At 59.9% G+C, this 12,577-nt stretch overlaps 3 protein-coding genes across 3 annotated transcripts; all 3 read left to right on the top strand.

Moving 5' to 3' along the window:
- Window positions 1–1,443: 1,443 nt before the first annotated feature.
- On the top strand, window positions 1,444–4,373 carry LOC140691403 (uncharacterized). Its single transcript, XM_072954969.1, has 4 exons — window positions 1,444–1,805; window positions 2,229–2,505; window positions 2,812–3,248; window positions 4,368–4,373. Exons 1-4 carry the CDS (start codon window positions 1,671–1,673, stop codon window positions 4,371–4,373), a joined length of 855 nt encoding a protein of 284 aa, XP_072811070.1. The 5' UTR covers window positions 1,444–1,670.
- Window positions 4,374–5,272: 899 nt separating this feature from the next.
- LOC140691404 (uncharacterized) lies at window positions 5,273–8,200 on the top strand. The gene is made up of 4 exons (XM_072954970.1): window positions 5,273–5,632; window positions 6,056–6,332; window positions 6,639–7,075; window positions 8,195–8,200. The coding sequence occupies exons 1-4, from the start codon at window positions 5,498–5,500 to the stop codon at window positions 8,198–8,200; spliced, it is 855 nt and encodes a 284-aa protein (XP_072811071.1). The 5' UTR covers window positions 5,273–5,497.
- An 899-nt stretch (window positions 8,201–9,099) lies between these two features.
- On the top strand, window positions 9,100–12,027 carry LOC140691405 (uncharacterized). Its single transcript, XM_072954971.1, has 4 exons — window positions 9,100–9,459; window positions 9,883–10,159; window positions 10,466–10,902; window positions 12,022–12,027. The coding sequence occupies exons 1-4, from the start codon at window positions 9,325–9,327 to the stop codon at window positions 12,025–12,027; spliced, it is 855 nt and encodes a 284-aa protein (XP_072811072.1). The 5' UTR covers window positions 9,100–9,324.
- Window positions 12,028–12,577: the final 550 nt, after the last annotated feature.

Here is a 12,577-nt window from a genome sequence, read left to right on the forward strand (position 1 = left end):
ATCAAGAAACCAGCAAAAGCCCAGAAATAGAGCCGGAAAGACAAACCACGACCCGGAAGAAGCGTTCCTCAGAACCCAAGCTTGGAGAAAGGCTACACATCCGCGGGGCCCAAAAACCTCTCGAAACCCAGTTGCTCTAAACAAACAGAACACACACGGGCAGTTCCAACGAGAGGCAGAGCAGGTGGCCAGTGTGTGTTAGACGTGCTCGACCTCTCAGCTGAGGACACAGGCAGACGGACACACTGTGGAGACAGCACTTGTCACCATGACGCTGGCAGATCTTTAGCCTGGTGACAGCCAGCCCTGGTGGCAACGAGAGGAGGCAGAGGCCCCAGCAGATCCCCCGGAGGGACGAGAGAACAGACATTCCCCTCCAGGGAAACAGTGTGCAGGACGCATCAAAGGGCCACAGGCGCAGCCCTTCCCCAGCAGTGCTGATCCTTAGAGCTGACCCCACCAAAGTGCTCGCACAACTTGCAAGGAAGTTTTTTCTTCAGTAACATCAAAAGAATCAGTGTGTCATCAAGGCACTTTCAGAAGTGACCTGCCCTGAGCCCTAACAATATAAACATGTAAATACACAGATACGCACGTAAATGTATACGCACATACATCCAGGAAAAGAGACAGAGAGACTGAAACACAGAGAGGCAGAGGGAGAGAGAGAAACAGAGAGAGAGAGAGACAGAGAGAGAGAGAGAGAGAGAGACAAGACAGGCGCTGAGAGACAGAGAGAGGGAGAAGGAACACTGGAGCTGGGAACGAGCGGAAGTCACGCCCATTTTCACACGCCACTCTGCATGTCAGGACCCGGTCCCAATGTCCATCCGCACTGCAGGGGAGGGTGTGGGGGTCACACAAGGACACGTGACCAGAAGGCATAAAAGCAGAGAGCATTGTGGGGCAGCCCACCCCAGAGGCCGAGATGAGACACTGGGCCTGAATCTAAACATGACAGAATGACCCAGGAGGTGGTATGCCAGCGAGAACGAAGTCACAGTTAGGTTCAGTTTCTCCCCCCGCCCCCGCCCCCGCCCCGACAGGGAGCTGGGAAGCAGGCGGCGAGGGGAGTGACTTTCTCCGGACCCCAGGGCAGACCCCAGCCTGTGTGGGGTGTGCTCTGCGCTCCGCCAGCCCTCTGTGGGGCCCTCCCTTTGCTGAGTCTGCGCACGAGCTCCCTGTGATGCCAGCCCGCAGGGCTGACAGGTGCGGTAGGTGTTTGTGGCTCTGGAGACACGATGGCTTCCCCAGGAAGGAGGGGCCAGAATGATCCCCACTGTGCCGATGGGGGACTGGGGAGACCCTGAGAGGCAGGTGGCTTGTCCAGGGTGACAGCACTGTTGACGAGGGGTCTGAACCCAGCTGCGTCCTCAGAGCTGGCGCCCTGGCTGCATCCAGGCCTCCGCAGGGTTCTGGGGAGGGGGGCTGAGTTGGTGTCACTGTGTGCGGACATGGCACGGGGTGGGAGGTGAGCAGTCAGCAGCCCAGAGAGGCCCTTGGGGACCTCTGTGGAAGGAGGAAGCTTGGGGAAGGGGACCCCAGGAAGTGACCTCACTTCCCTGGCAATTAGAACCCAACAGAACTTATTACTGAGGTCACCAGGCACCCACTCTGTGGAGAAGCCCCTACTCAGCTCACCTGGCTGGGGAACTCAGCTCCACTCAGACATGTTCTGCTGTGTCCCAACACCCCGAGGCCGCGGCCCCCGGAAGGCCCGCAGCGAGGGGCTGGGCCAGCGGTGCCGGCGCTGGGTCAGCTCTCACCCCAGGCGCCTCTGGCCTTTTGGCCACAGGGACCCAAAGGTAACCCAGGGAGGCCTGGGGCAGGCCCGCCCAGGCCGGGCCACCACTCAGACCCCACCCGGGTATAGCCCCACATCCCCTTCTCCTTGCTGGTGGAGGTGGGCAGTCATGTTGGGCTTGGGGGAGGGGGGGTGCCCTGCCTCAAGCACGAGCAGCTCAGAGGCCTGGGGGGCCGGTCACGTCCGCACCCCGGGTCCCAGCTGGCGGGCTGGGCTGTGGCGAGCCGGGCAGGGCCCTGCTGCCCGAGTCGAAGCCCATGCCCTCTGGCTGTGTCTCTTCCCTCCCGGGTGGCCGTCCGAGCTGACCAAGGTCCCAGTCTGATCTGGCAGCAGAGGGTCGAGTGGGCAGAAACAGGAGTGGTCCTGGCCGGGCAGGGCTCTGAGACCTCCGGGCCGGGCCGGCTGCCGGTCACTGTCATTGCAGAGCCGGACACTGCAGGAGCCGCTGGATGACGACACCCACGCCGCCTCCCCGAGTGAGGGGCCGGTGCACGCTTCTCAGGGCCAGCACGAGCTCCGGGTGAGTCTGCACACGGGGGGGTCCCCGCCACCACGACGGCTTCCTCCCCAGAAACCGCCCAGGCGTCACGCCAGGGCCCTGCCCGCGGGTGACAGGCAGCTCAGCAGACCCGCCTCTGACCTGGAGCACCTCCCTGGGAGTCAGGCGGAGGACCAGGAGCCCACCGAGGCAGAGCCCGAAGGTGAGAAGGGCGGGGCTGGTGCATGTGCGTAGGTGAGGGAGGGCCTAGGGCTGGGCCACACAGGGAGGCGTCCCCAGAGGCTGCTGCTGGCACCAGAGCAAAGATTGGCCTCAGACCACCGGTCTAGAAGAATTCAGTCACAAAACACATCCTGTGGGCACTTGCTGGGTGGGAGCTGTCTGGGAAGCTCTGGGAAGATGTCTGTCCTTGAAGAGGCCCATGGAAAGGGAGGCACATGGGTAAAGCTTTCCTCTCTCACAGCATGAGCACCTCCACAAGACTGAAAGCTCTCTCCACTTCCAACAGTCACAGATCCAGAGCAGGCGGGGGCAGGGCAAGATGCCAGAGACCAAAGCCAGGGCCATCAGGATCCAGCAGGAGACCCCGAGCTCCCTCCTGCTGCTCCTGCAGCTTCTGCAGCTCCAGCAGCTAACGCTGCTCCTGAAGATCCTGCAGCTCCTGCCGCTCCAGTAGCTCCTGCTGCTCCTGAGGGATCCGCAGCTCCTGCTACTGCTGAAGGTCCCGCAGCTCCGGCTGCTGCTGAAGGTCCCGCAGCTCCTGCTGCTTCCGAAGGCCCGGAAGATGCTGCACCTGCAGCTGGACCGCTGGGCCACGGAGAACCAGCTCAGGCGTCACCAGCCCCTGGGGCTGAGCCCCCTCTGTGCCCACCCACACCTTCTTCTTCAAAATCCCACCATGAATCCCCTCCCCCACCCGAACTTGACTTCCCTTCCCCTGCACTTGTTGGAGTTTGGCTTTTCTTCGCTTCCCTCTGTTTGTTTCAGATCGGTTATGTCATCCTTTATTTTTCTTTTTTAAGTTTCTTTTAATAAAACATAGACTTTGTCCCTCTGAAATTGTGCAACTCAGGAGCACTAGGTGCCTTCACGATGCTGTGCGACCTTCACTACCATGCAGGCTCACACTGTTCCTTTCTTCAAAGTAAAACCCTGGTTCCAGAGCACGCACTCCCCCGCCCCCTCCAGCCCCTGACAGCCCCGAGTCCACTTCCCCTCTGGGTGTCTTTACCTCTCCTGGGTCTTCCCTGTCAATGAAGCCACAGGAAAGGTGGCTTTGCGTGCCTGCCCACATGGCTTAAGCAGGGGCTGGTGGTGATTTGTTTTGTTTCCACTTGAAATAGCATTTTTACTATTTGAAAGGGAAATCCAGGTGGGCTAAAGATGTGATGTACAAAATGAAGCCCTTTCAGTAACTCTGTGCATAACCTCGGGGGAGGCACTGCTCTTCCCCCTGTGACACCACAGCCAGAAGACAGAAGGGAGATGCTTAGCTCTTCCTGGGGCCAAAGCAAAACCAAGCAAATCAAGAAACCAGCAAAAGCCCAGAAATAGAGCCGGAAAGACAAACCACGACCCGGAAGAAGCGTTCCTCAGAACCCAAGCTTGGAGAAAGGCTACACATCCGCGGGGCCCAAAAACCTCTCGAAACCCAGTTGCTCTAAACAAACAGAACACACACGGGCAGTTCCAACGAGAGGCAGAGCAGGTGGCCAGTGTGTGTTAGACGTGCTCGACCTCTCGGCTGAGGACACAGGCAGACGGACACACTGTGGAGACAGCACTTGTCACCATGACGCTGGCAGATCTTTAGCCTGGTGACAGCCAGCCCTGGTGGCAACGTGAGGAGGCAGAGGCCCCAGCAGATCCCCCGGAGGGACGAGAGAACAGACATTCCCCTCCAGGGAAACAGTGTGCAGGACGCATCAAAGGGCCACAGGCGCAGCCCTTCCCCAGCAGTGCTGATCCTTAGAGCTGACCCCACCAAAGTGCTCGCACAACTTGCAAGGAAGTTTTTTCTTCAGTAACATCAAAAGAATCAGTGCGTCATCAAGGCACTTTCAGAAGTGACCTGCCCTGAGCCCTAACAATATAAACATGTAAATACACAGATACGCACGTAAATGTATACGCACATACATCCAGGAAAAGAGACAGAGAGACTGAAACACAGAGAGGCAGAGGGAGAGAGAGAAACAGAGAGAGAGAGAGACAGAGAGAGAGAGAGAGAGAGAGACAAGACAGGCGCTGAGAGACAGAGAGAGGGAGAAGGAACACTGGAGCTGGGAACGAGCGGAAGTCACGCCCATTTTCACACGCCACTCTGCATGTCAGGACCCGGTCCCAATGTCCATCCGCACTGCAGGGGAGGGTGTGGGGGTCACACAAGGACACGTGACCAGAAGGCATAAAAGCAGAGAGCATTGTGGGGCAGCCCACCCCAGAGGCCGAGATGAGACACTGGGCCTGAATCTAAACATGACAGAATGACCCAGGAGGTGGTATGCCAGCGAGAACGAAGTCACAGTTACGTTCAGTTTCTCCCCCCGCCCCCGCCCCCGCCCCGACAGGGAGCTGGGAAGCAGGCGGCGAGGGGAGTGACTTTCTCCGGACCCCAGGGCAGACCCCAGCCTGTGTGGGGTGTGCTCTGCGCTCCGCCAGCCCTCTGTGGGGCCCTCCCTTTGCTGAGTCTGCGCACGAGCTCCCTGTGATGCCAGCCCGCAGGGCTGACAGGTGCGGTAGGTGTTTGTGGCTCTGGAGACACGATGGCTTCCCCAGGAAGGAGGGGCCAGAATGATCCCCACTGTGCCGATGGGGGACTGGGGAGACCCTGAGAGGCAGGTGGCTTGTCCAGGGTGACAGCACTGTTGACGAGGGGTCTGAACCCAGCTGCGTCCTCAGAGCTGGCGCCCTGGCTGCATCCAGGCCTCCGCAGGGTTCTGGGGAGGGGGGCTGAGTTGGTGTCACTGTGTGCGGACATGGCACGGGGTGGGAGGTGAGCAGTCAGCAGCCCAGAGAGGCCCTTGGGGACCTCTGTGGAAGGAGGAAGCTTGGGGAAGGGGACCCCAGGAAGTGACCTCACTTCCCTGGCAATTAGAACCCAACAGAACTTATTACTGAGGTCACCAGGCACCCACTCTGTGGAGAAGCCCCTACTCAGCTCACCTGGCTGGGGAACTCGGCTCCACTCAGACATGTTCTGCTGTGTCCCAACACCCCGAGGCCGCGGCCCCCGGAAGGCCCGCAGCGAGGGGCTGGGCCAGCGGTGCCGGCGCTGGGTCAGCTCTCACCCCAGGCGCCTCTGGCCTTTTGGCCACAGGGACCCAAAGGTAACCCAGGGAGGCCTGGGGCAGGCCCGCCCAGGCCGGGCCACCACTCAGACCCCACCCGGGTATAGCCCCACATCCCCTTCTCCTTGCTGGTGGAGGTGGGCAGTCATGTTGGGCTTGGGGGAGGGGGGGTGCCCTGCCTCAAGCACGAGCAGCTCAGAGGCCTGGGGGGCCGGTCACGTCCGCACCCCGGGTCCCAGCTGGCGGGCTGGGCTGTGGCGAGCCGGGCAGGGCCCTGCTGCCCGAGTCGAAGCCCATGCCCTCTGGCTGTGTCTCTTCCCTCCCGGGTGGCCGTCCGAGCTGACCAAGGTCCCAGTCTGATCTGGCAGCAGAGGGTCGAGTGGGCAGAAACAGGAGTGGTCCTGGCCGGGCAGGGCTCTGAGACCTCCGGGCCGGGCCGGCTGCCGGTCACTGTCATTGCAGAGCCGGACACTGCAGGAGCCGCTGGATGACGACACCCACGCCGCCTCCCCGAGTGAGGGGCCGGTGCACGCTTCTCAGGGCCAGCACGAGCTCCGGGTGAGTCTGCACACGGGGGGGTCCCCGCCACCACGACGGCTTCCTCCCCAGAAACCGCCCAGGCGTCACGCCAGGGCCCTGCCCGCGGGTGACAGGCAGCTCAGCAGACCCGCCTCTGACCTGGAGCACCTCCCTGGGAGTCAGGCGGAGGACCAGGAGCCCACCGAGGCAGAGCCCGAAGGTGAGAAGGGCGGGGCTGGTGCATGTGCGTAGGTGAGGGAGGGCCTAGGGCTGGGCCACACAGGGAGGCGTCCCCAGAGGCTGCTGCTGGCACCAGAGCAAAGATTGGCCTCAGACCACCGGTCTAGAAGAATTCAGTCACAAAACACATCCTGTGGGCACTTGCTGGGTGGGAGCTGTCTGGGAAGCTCTGCGAAGATGTCTGTCCTTGAAGAGGCCCATGGAAAGGGAGGCACATGGGTAAAGCTTTCCTCTCTCACAGCATGAGCACCTCCACAAGACTGAAAGCTCTCTCCACTTCCAACAGTCACAGATCCAGAGCAGGCGGGGGCAGGGCAAGATGCCAGAGACCAAAGCCAGGGCCATCAGGATCCAGCAGGAGACCCCGAGCTCCCTCCTGCTGCTCCTGCAGCTTCTGCAGCTCCAGCAGCTAACGCTGCTCCTGAAGATCCTGCAGCTCCTGCCGCTCCAGTAGCTCCTGCTGCTCCTGAGGGATCCGCAGCTCCTGCTACTGCTGAAGGTCCCGCAGCTCCGGCTGCTGCTGAAGGTCCCGCAGCTCCTGCTGCTTCCGAAGGCCCGGAAGATGCTGCACCTGCAGCTGGACCGCTGGGCCACGGAGAACCAGCTCAGGCGTCACCAGCCCCTGGGGCTGAGCCCCCTCTGTGCCCACCCACACCTTCTTCTTCAAAATCCCACCATGAATCCCCTCCCCCACCCGAACTTGACTTCCCTTCCCCTGCACTTGTTGGAGTTTGGCTTTTCTTCGCTTCCCTCTGTTTGTTTCAGATCGGTTATGTCATCCTTTATTTTTCTTTTTTAAGTTTCTTTTAATAAAACATAGACTTTGTCCCTCTGAAATTGTGCAACTCAGGAGCACTAGGTGCCTTCACGATGCTGTGCGACCTTCACTACCATGCAGGCTCACACTGTTCCTTTCTTCAAAGTAAAACCCTGGTTCCAGAGCACGCACTCCCCCGCCCCCTCCAGCCCCTGACAGCCCCGAGTCCACTTCCCCTCTGGGTGTCTTTACCTCTCCTGGGTCTTCCCTGTCAATGAAGCCACAGGAAAGGTGGCTTTGCGTGCCTGCCCACATGGCTTAAGCAGGGGCTGGTGGTGATTTGTTTTGTTTCCACTTGAAATAGCATTTTTACTATTTGAAAGGGAAATCCAGGTGGGCTAAAGATGTGATGTACAAAATGAAGCCCTTTCAGTAACTCTGTGCATAACCTCGGGGGAGGCACTGCTCTTCCCCCTGTGACACCACAGCCAGAAGACAGAAGGGAGATGCTTAGCTCTTCCTGGGGCCAAAGCAAAACCAAGCAAATCAAGAAACCAGCAAAAGCCCAGAAATAGAGCCGGAAAGACAAACCACGACCCGGAAGAAGCGTTCCTCAGAACCCAAGCTTGGAGAAAGGCTACACATCCGCGGGGCCCAAAAACCTCTCGAAACCCAGTTGCTCTAAACAAACAGAACACACACGGGCAGTTCCAACGAGAGGCAGAGCAGGTGGCCAGTGTGTGTTAGACGTGCTCGACCTCTCGGCTGAGGACACAGGCAGACGGACACACTGTGGAGACAGCACTTGTCACCATGACGCTGGCAGATCTTTAGCCTGGTGACAGCCAGCCCTGGTGGCAACGTGAGGAGGCAGAGGCCCCAGCAGATCCCCCGGAGGGACGAGAGAACAGACATTCCCCTCCAGGGAAACAGTGTGCAGGACGCATCAAAGGGCCACAGGCGCAGCCCTTCCCCAGCAGTGCTGATCCTTAGAGCTGACCCCACCAAAGTGCTCGCACAACTTGCAAGGAAGTTTTTTCTTCAGTAACATCAAAAGAATCAGTGCGTCATCAAGGCACTTTCAGAAGTGACCTGCCCTGAGCCCTAACAATATAAACATGTAAATACACAGATACGCACGTAAATGTATACGCACATACATCCAGGAAAAGAGACAGAGAGACTGAAACACAGAGAGGCAGAGGGAGAGAGAGAAACAGAGAGAGAGAGAGACAGAGAGAGAGAGAGAGAGAGAGACAAGACAGGCGCTGAGAGACAGAGAGAGGGAGAAGGAACACTGGAGCTGGGAACGAGCGGAAGTCACGCCCATTTTCACACGCCACTCTGCATGTCAGGACCCGGTCCCAATGTCCATCCGCACTGCAGGGGAGGGTGTGGGGGTCACACAAGGACACGTGACCAGAAGGCATAAAAGCAGAGAGCATTGTGGGGCAGCCCACCCCAGAGGCCGAGATGAGACACTGGGCCTGAATCTAAACATGACAGAATGACCCAGGAGGTGGTATGCCAGCGAGAACGAAGTCACAGTTAGGTTCAGTTTCTCCCCCCGCCCCCGCCCCCGCCCCGACAGGGAGCTGGGAAGCAGGCGGCGAGGGGAGTGACTTTCTCCGGACCCCAGGGCAGACCCCAGCCTGTGTGGGGTGTGCTCTGCGCTCCGCCAGCCCTCTGTGGGGCCCTCCCTTTGCTGAGTCTGCGCACGAGCTCCCTGTGATGCCAGCCCGCAGGGCTGACAGGTGCGGTAGGTGTTTGTGGCTCTGGAGACACGATGGCTTCCCCAGGAAGGAGGGGCCAGAATGATCCCCACTGTGCCGATGGGGGACTGGGGAGACCCTGAGAGGCAGGTGGCTTGTCCAGGGTGACAGCACTGTTGACGAGGGGTCTGAACCCAGCTGCGTCCTCAGAGCTGGCGCCCTGGCTGCATCCAGGCCTCCGCAGGGTTCTGGGGAGGGGGGCTGAGTTGGTGTCACTGTGTGCGGACATGGCACGGGGTGGGAGGTGAGCAGTCAGCAGCCCAGAGAGGCCCTTGGGGACCTCTGTGGAAGGAGGAAGCTTGGGGAAGGGGACCCCAGGAAGTGACCTCACTTCCCTGGCAATTAGAACCCAACAGAACTTATTACTGAGGTCACCAGGCACCCACTCTGTGGAGAAGCCCCTACTCAGCTCACCTGGCTGGGGAACTCGGCTCCACTCAGACATGTTCTGCTGTGTCCCAACACCCCGAGGCCGCGGCCCCCGGAAGGCCCGCAGCGAGGGGCTGGGCCAGCGGTGCCGGCGCTGGGTCAGCTCTCACCCCAGGCGCCTCTGGCCTTTTGGCCACAGGGACCCAAAGGTAACCCAGGGAGGCCTGGGGCAGGCCCGCCCAGGCCGGGCCACCACTCAGACCCCACCCGGGTATAGCCCCACATCCCCTTCTCCTTGCTGGTGGAGGTGGGCAGTCATGTTGGGCTTGGGGGAGGGGGGGTGCCCTGCCTCAAGCACGAGCAGCTCAGAGGCCTGGGGGGCCGGTCACGTCCGCACCCCGGGTCCCAGCTGGCGGGCTGGGCTGTGGCGAGCCGGGCAGGGCCCTGCTGCCCGAGTCGAAGCCCATGCCCTCTGGCTGTGTCTCTTCCCTCCCGGGTGGCCGTCCGAGCTGACCAAGGTCCCAGTCTGATCTGGCAGCAGAGGGTCGAGTGGGCAGAAACAGGAGTGGTCCTGGCCGGGCAGGGCTCTGAGACCTCCGGGCCGGGCCGGCTGCCGGTCACTGTCATTGCAGAGCCGGACACTGCAGGAGCCGCTGGATGACGACACCCACGCCGCCTCCCCGAGTGAGGGGCCGGTGCACGCTTCTCAGGGCCAGCACGAGCTCCGGGTGAGTCTGCACACGGGGGGGTCCCCGCCACCACGACGGCTTCCTCCCCAGAAACCGCCCAGGCGTCACGCCAGGGCCCTGCCCGCGGGTGACAGGCAGCTCAGCAGACCCGCCTCTGACCTGGAGCACCTCCCTGGGAGTCAGGCGGAGGACCAGGAGCCCACCGAGGCAGAGCCCGAAGGTGAGAAGGGCGGGGCTGGTGCATGTGCGTAGGTGAGGGAGGGCCTAGGGCTGGGCCACACAGGGAGGCGTCCCCAGAGGCTGCTGCTGGCACCAGAGCAAAGATTGGCCTCAGACCACCGGTCTAGAAGAATTCAGTCACAAAACACATCCTGTGGGCACTTGCTGGGTGGGAGCTGTCTGGGAAGCTCTGCGAAGATGTCTGTCCTTGAAGAGGCCCATGGAAAGGGAGGCACATGGGTAAAGCTTTCCTCTCTCACAGCATGAGCACCTCCACAAGACTGAAAGCTCTCTCCACTTCCAACAGTCACAGATCCAGAGCAGGCGGGGGCAGGGCAAGATGCCAGAGACCAAAGCCAGGGCCATCAGGATCCAGCAGGAGACCCCGAGCTCCCTCCTGCTGCTCCTGCAGCTTCTGCAGCTCCAGCAGCTAACGCTGCTCCTGAAGATCCTGCAGCTCCTGCCGCTCCAGTAGCTCCTGCTGCTCCTGAGGGATCCGCAGCTCCTGCTACTGCTGAAGGTCCCGCAGCTCCGGCTGCTGCTGAAGGTCCCGCAGCTCCTGCTGCTTCCGAAGGCCCGGAAGATGCTGCACCTGCAGCTGGACCGCTGGGCCACGGAGAACCAGCTCAGGCGTCACCAGCCCCTGGGGCTGAGCCCCCTCTGTGCCCACCCACACCTTCTTCTTCAAAATCCCACCATGAATCCCCTCCCCCACCCGAACTTGACTTCCCTTCCCCTGCACTTGTTGGAGTTTGGCTTTTCTTCGCTTCCCTCTGTTTGTTTCAGATCGGTTATGTCATCCTTTATTTTTCTTTTTTAAGTTTCTTTTAATAAAACATAGACTTTGTCCCTCTGAAATTGTGCAACTCAGGAGCACTAGGTGCCTTCACGATGCTGTGCGACCTTCACTACCATGCAGGCTCACACTGTTCCTTTCTTCAAAGTAAAACCCTGGTTCCAGAGCACGCACTCCCCCGCCCCCTCCAGCCCCTGACAGCCCCGAGTCCACTTCCCCTCTGGGTGTCTTTACCTCTCCTGGGTCTTCCCTGTCAATGAAGCCACAGGAAAGGTGGCTTTGCGTGCCTGCCCACATGGCTTAAGCAGGGGCTGGTGGTGATTTGTTTTGTTTCCACTTGAAATAGCATTTTTACTATTTGAAAGGGAAATCCAGGTGGGCTAAAGATGTGATGTACAAAATGAAGCCCTTTCAGTAACTCTGTGCATAACCTCGGGGGAGGCACTGCTCTTCCCCCTGTGACACCACAGCCAGAAGACAGAAGGGAGATGCTTAGCTCTTCCTGGGGCCAAAGCAAAACCAAGCAAATCAAGAAACCAGCAAAAGCCCAGAAATAGAGCCGGAAAGACAAACCACGACCCGGAAGAAGCGTTCCTCAGAACCCAAGCTTGGAGAAAGGCTACACATCCGCGGGGCCCAAAAACCTCTCGAAACCCAGTTGCTCTAAACAAACAGAACACACACGGGCAGTTCCAACGAGAGGCAGAGCAGGTGGCCAGTGTGTGTTAGACGTGCTCGACCTCTCGGCTGAGGACACAGGCAGACGGACACACTGTGGAGACAGCACTTGTCACCATGACGCTGGCAGATCTTTAGCCTGGTGACAGCCAGCCCTGGTGGCAACGTGAGGAGGCAGAGGCCCCAGCAGATCCCCCGGAGGGACGAGAGAACAGACATTCCCCTCCAGGGAAACAGTGTGCAGGACGCATCAAAGGGCCACAGGCGCAGCCCTTCCCCAGCAGTGCTGATCCTTAGAGCTGACCCCACCAAAGTGCTCGCACAACTTGCAAGGAAGTTTTTTCTTCAGTAACATCAAAAGAATCAGTGCGTCATCAAGGCACTTTCAGAAGTGACCTGCCCTGAGCCCTAACAATATAAACATGTAAATACACAGATACGCACGTAAATGTATACGCACATACATCCAGGAAAAGAGACAGAGAGACTGAAACACAGAGAGGCAGAGGGAGAGAGAGAAACAGAGAGAGAGAGAGAGAGAGAGAGACAAGACAGGCGCTGAGAGACAGAGAGAGGGAGAAGGAACACTGGAGCTGGGAACGAGCGGAAGTCACGCCCATTTTCACACGCCACTCTGCATGTCAGGACCCGGTCCCAATGTCCATCCGCACTGCAGGGGAGGGTGTGGGGGTCACACAAGGACACGTGACCAGAAGGCATAAAAGCAGAGAGCATTGTGGGGCAGCCCACCCCAGAGGCCGAGATGAGACACTGGGCCTGAATCTAAACATGACAGAATGACCCAGGAGGTGGTATGCCAGCGAGAACGAAGTCACAGTTACGTTCAGTTTCTCCCCCCGCCCCCGCCCCCGCCCCGACAGGGAGCTGGGAAGCAGGCGGCGAGGGGAGTGACTTTCTCCGGACCCCAGGGCAGACCCCAGCCTG

The sequence above is a fragment of the Vicugna pacos genome, chromosome 35 (genome assembly GCF_048564905.1).
Source record: "Vicugna pacos chromosome 35, VicPac4, whole genome shotgun sequence".
Taxonomy (NCBI): Eukaryota; Metazoa; Chordata; class Mammalia; order Artiodactyla; family Camelidae; genus Vicugna; species Vicugna pacos.

Excerpts from the sequence above, each read along its gene's own strand:
- LOC140691403 (XM_072954969.1), top strand. The coding sequence starts at position 1,671 with ATGTTCTGCTGTGTCCCAACACCCCGAGGCCGCGGCCCCCGGAAGGCC. Across the intron at positions 1,806-2,228 it reads TTGGCCACAGGGACCCAAAG|AGCCGGACACTGCAGGAGCC; the intron begins GTAACCCAGGGA and ends CTGTCATTGCAG. Across the intron at positions 2,506-2,811 it reads CACCGAGGCAGAGCCCGAAG|TCACAGATCCAGAGCAGGCG; the intron begins GTGAGAAGGGCG and ends CACTTCCAACAG.
- LOC140691404 (XM_072954970.1), top strand. The coding sequence starts at position 5,498 with ATGTTCTGCTGTGTCCCAACACCCCGAGGCCGCGGCCCCCGGAAGGCC. Across the intron at positions 5,633-6,055 it reads TTGGCCACAGGGACCCAAAG|AGCCGGACACTGCAGGAGCC; the intron begins GTAACCCAGGGA and ends CTGTCATTGCAG. Across the intron at positions 6,333-6,638 it reads CACCGAGGCAGAGCCCGAAG|TCACAGATCCAGAGCAGGCG; the intron begins GTGAGAAGGGCG and ends CACTTCCAACAG.
- LOC140691405 (XM_072954971.1), top strand. The coding sequence starts at position 9,325 with ATGTTCTGCTGTGTCCCAACACCCCGAGGCCGCGGCCCCCGGAAGGCC. Across the intron at positions 9,460-9,882 it reads TTGGCCACAGGGACCCAAAG|AGCCGGACACTGCAGGAGCC; the intron begins GTAACCCAGGGA and ends CTGTCATTGCAG. Across the intron at positions 10,160-10,465 it reads CACCGAGGCAGAGCCCGAAG|TCACAGATCCAGAGCAGGCG; the intron begins GTGAGAAGGGCG and ends CACTTCCAACAG.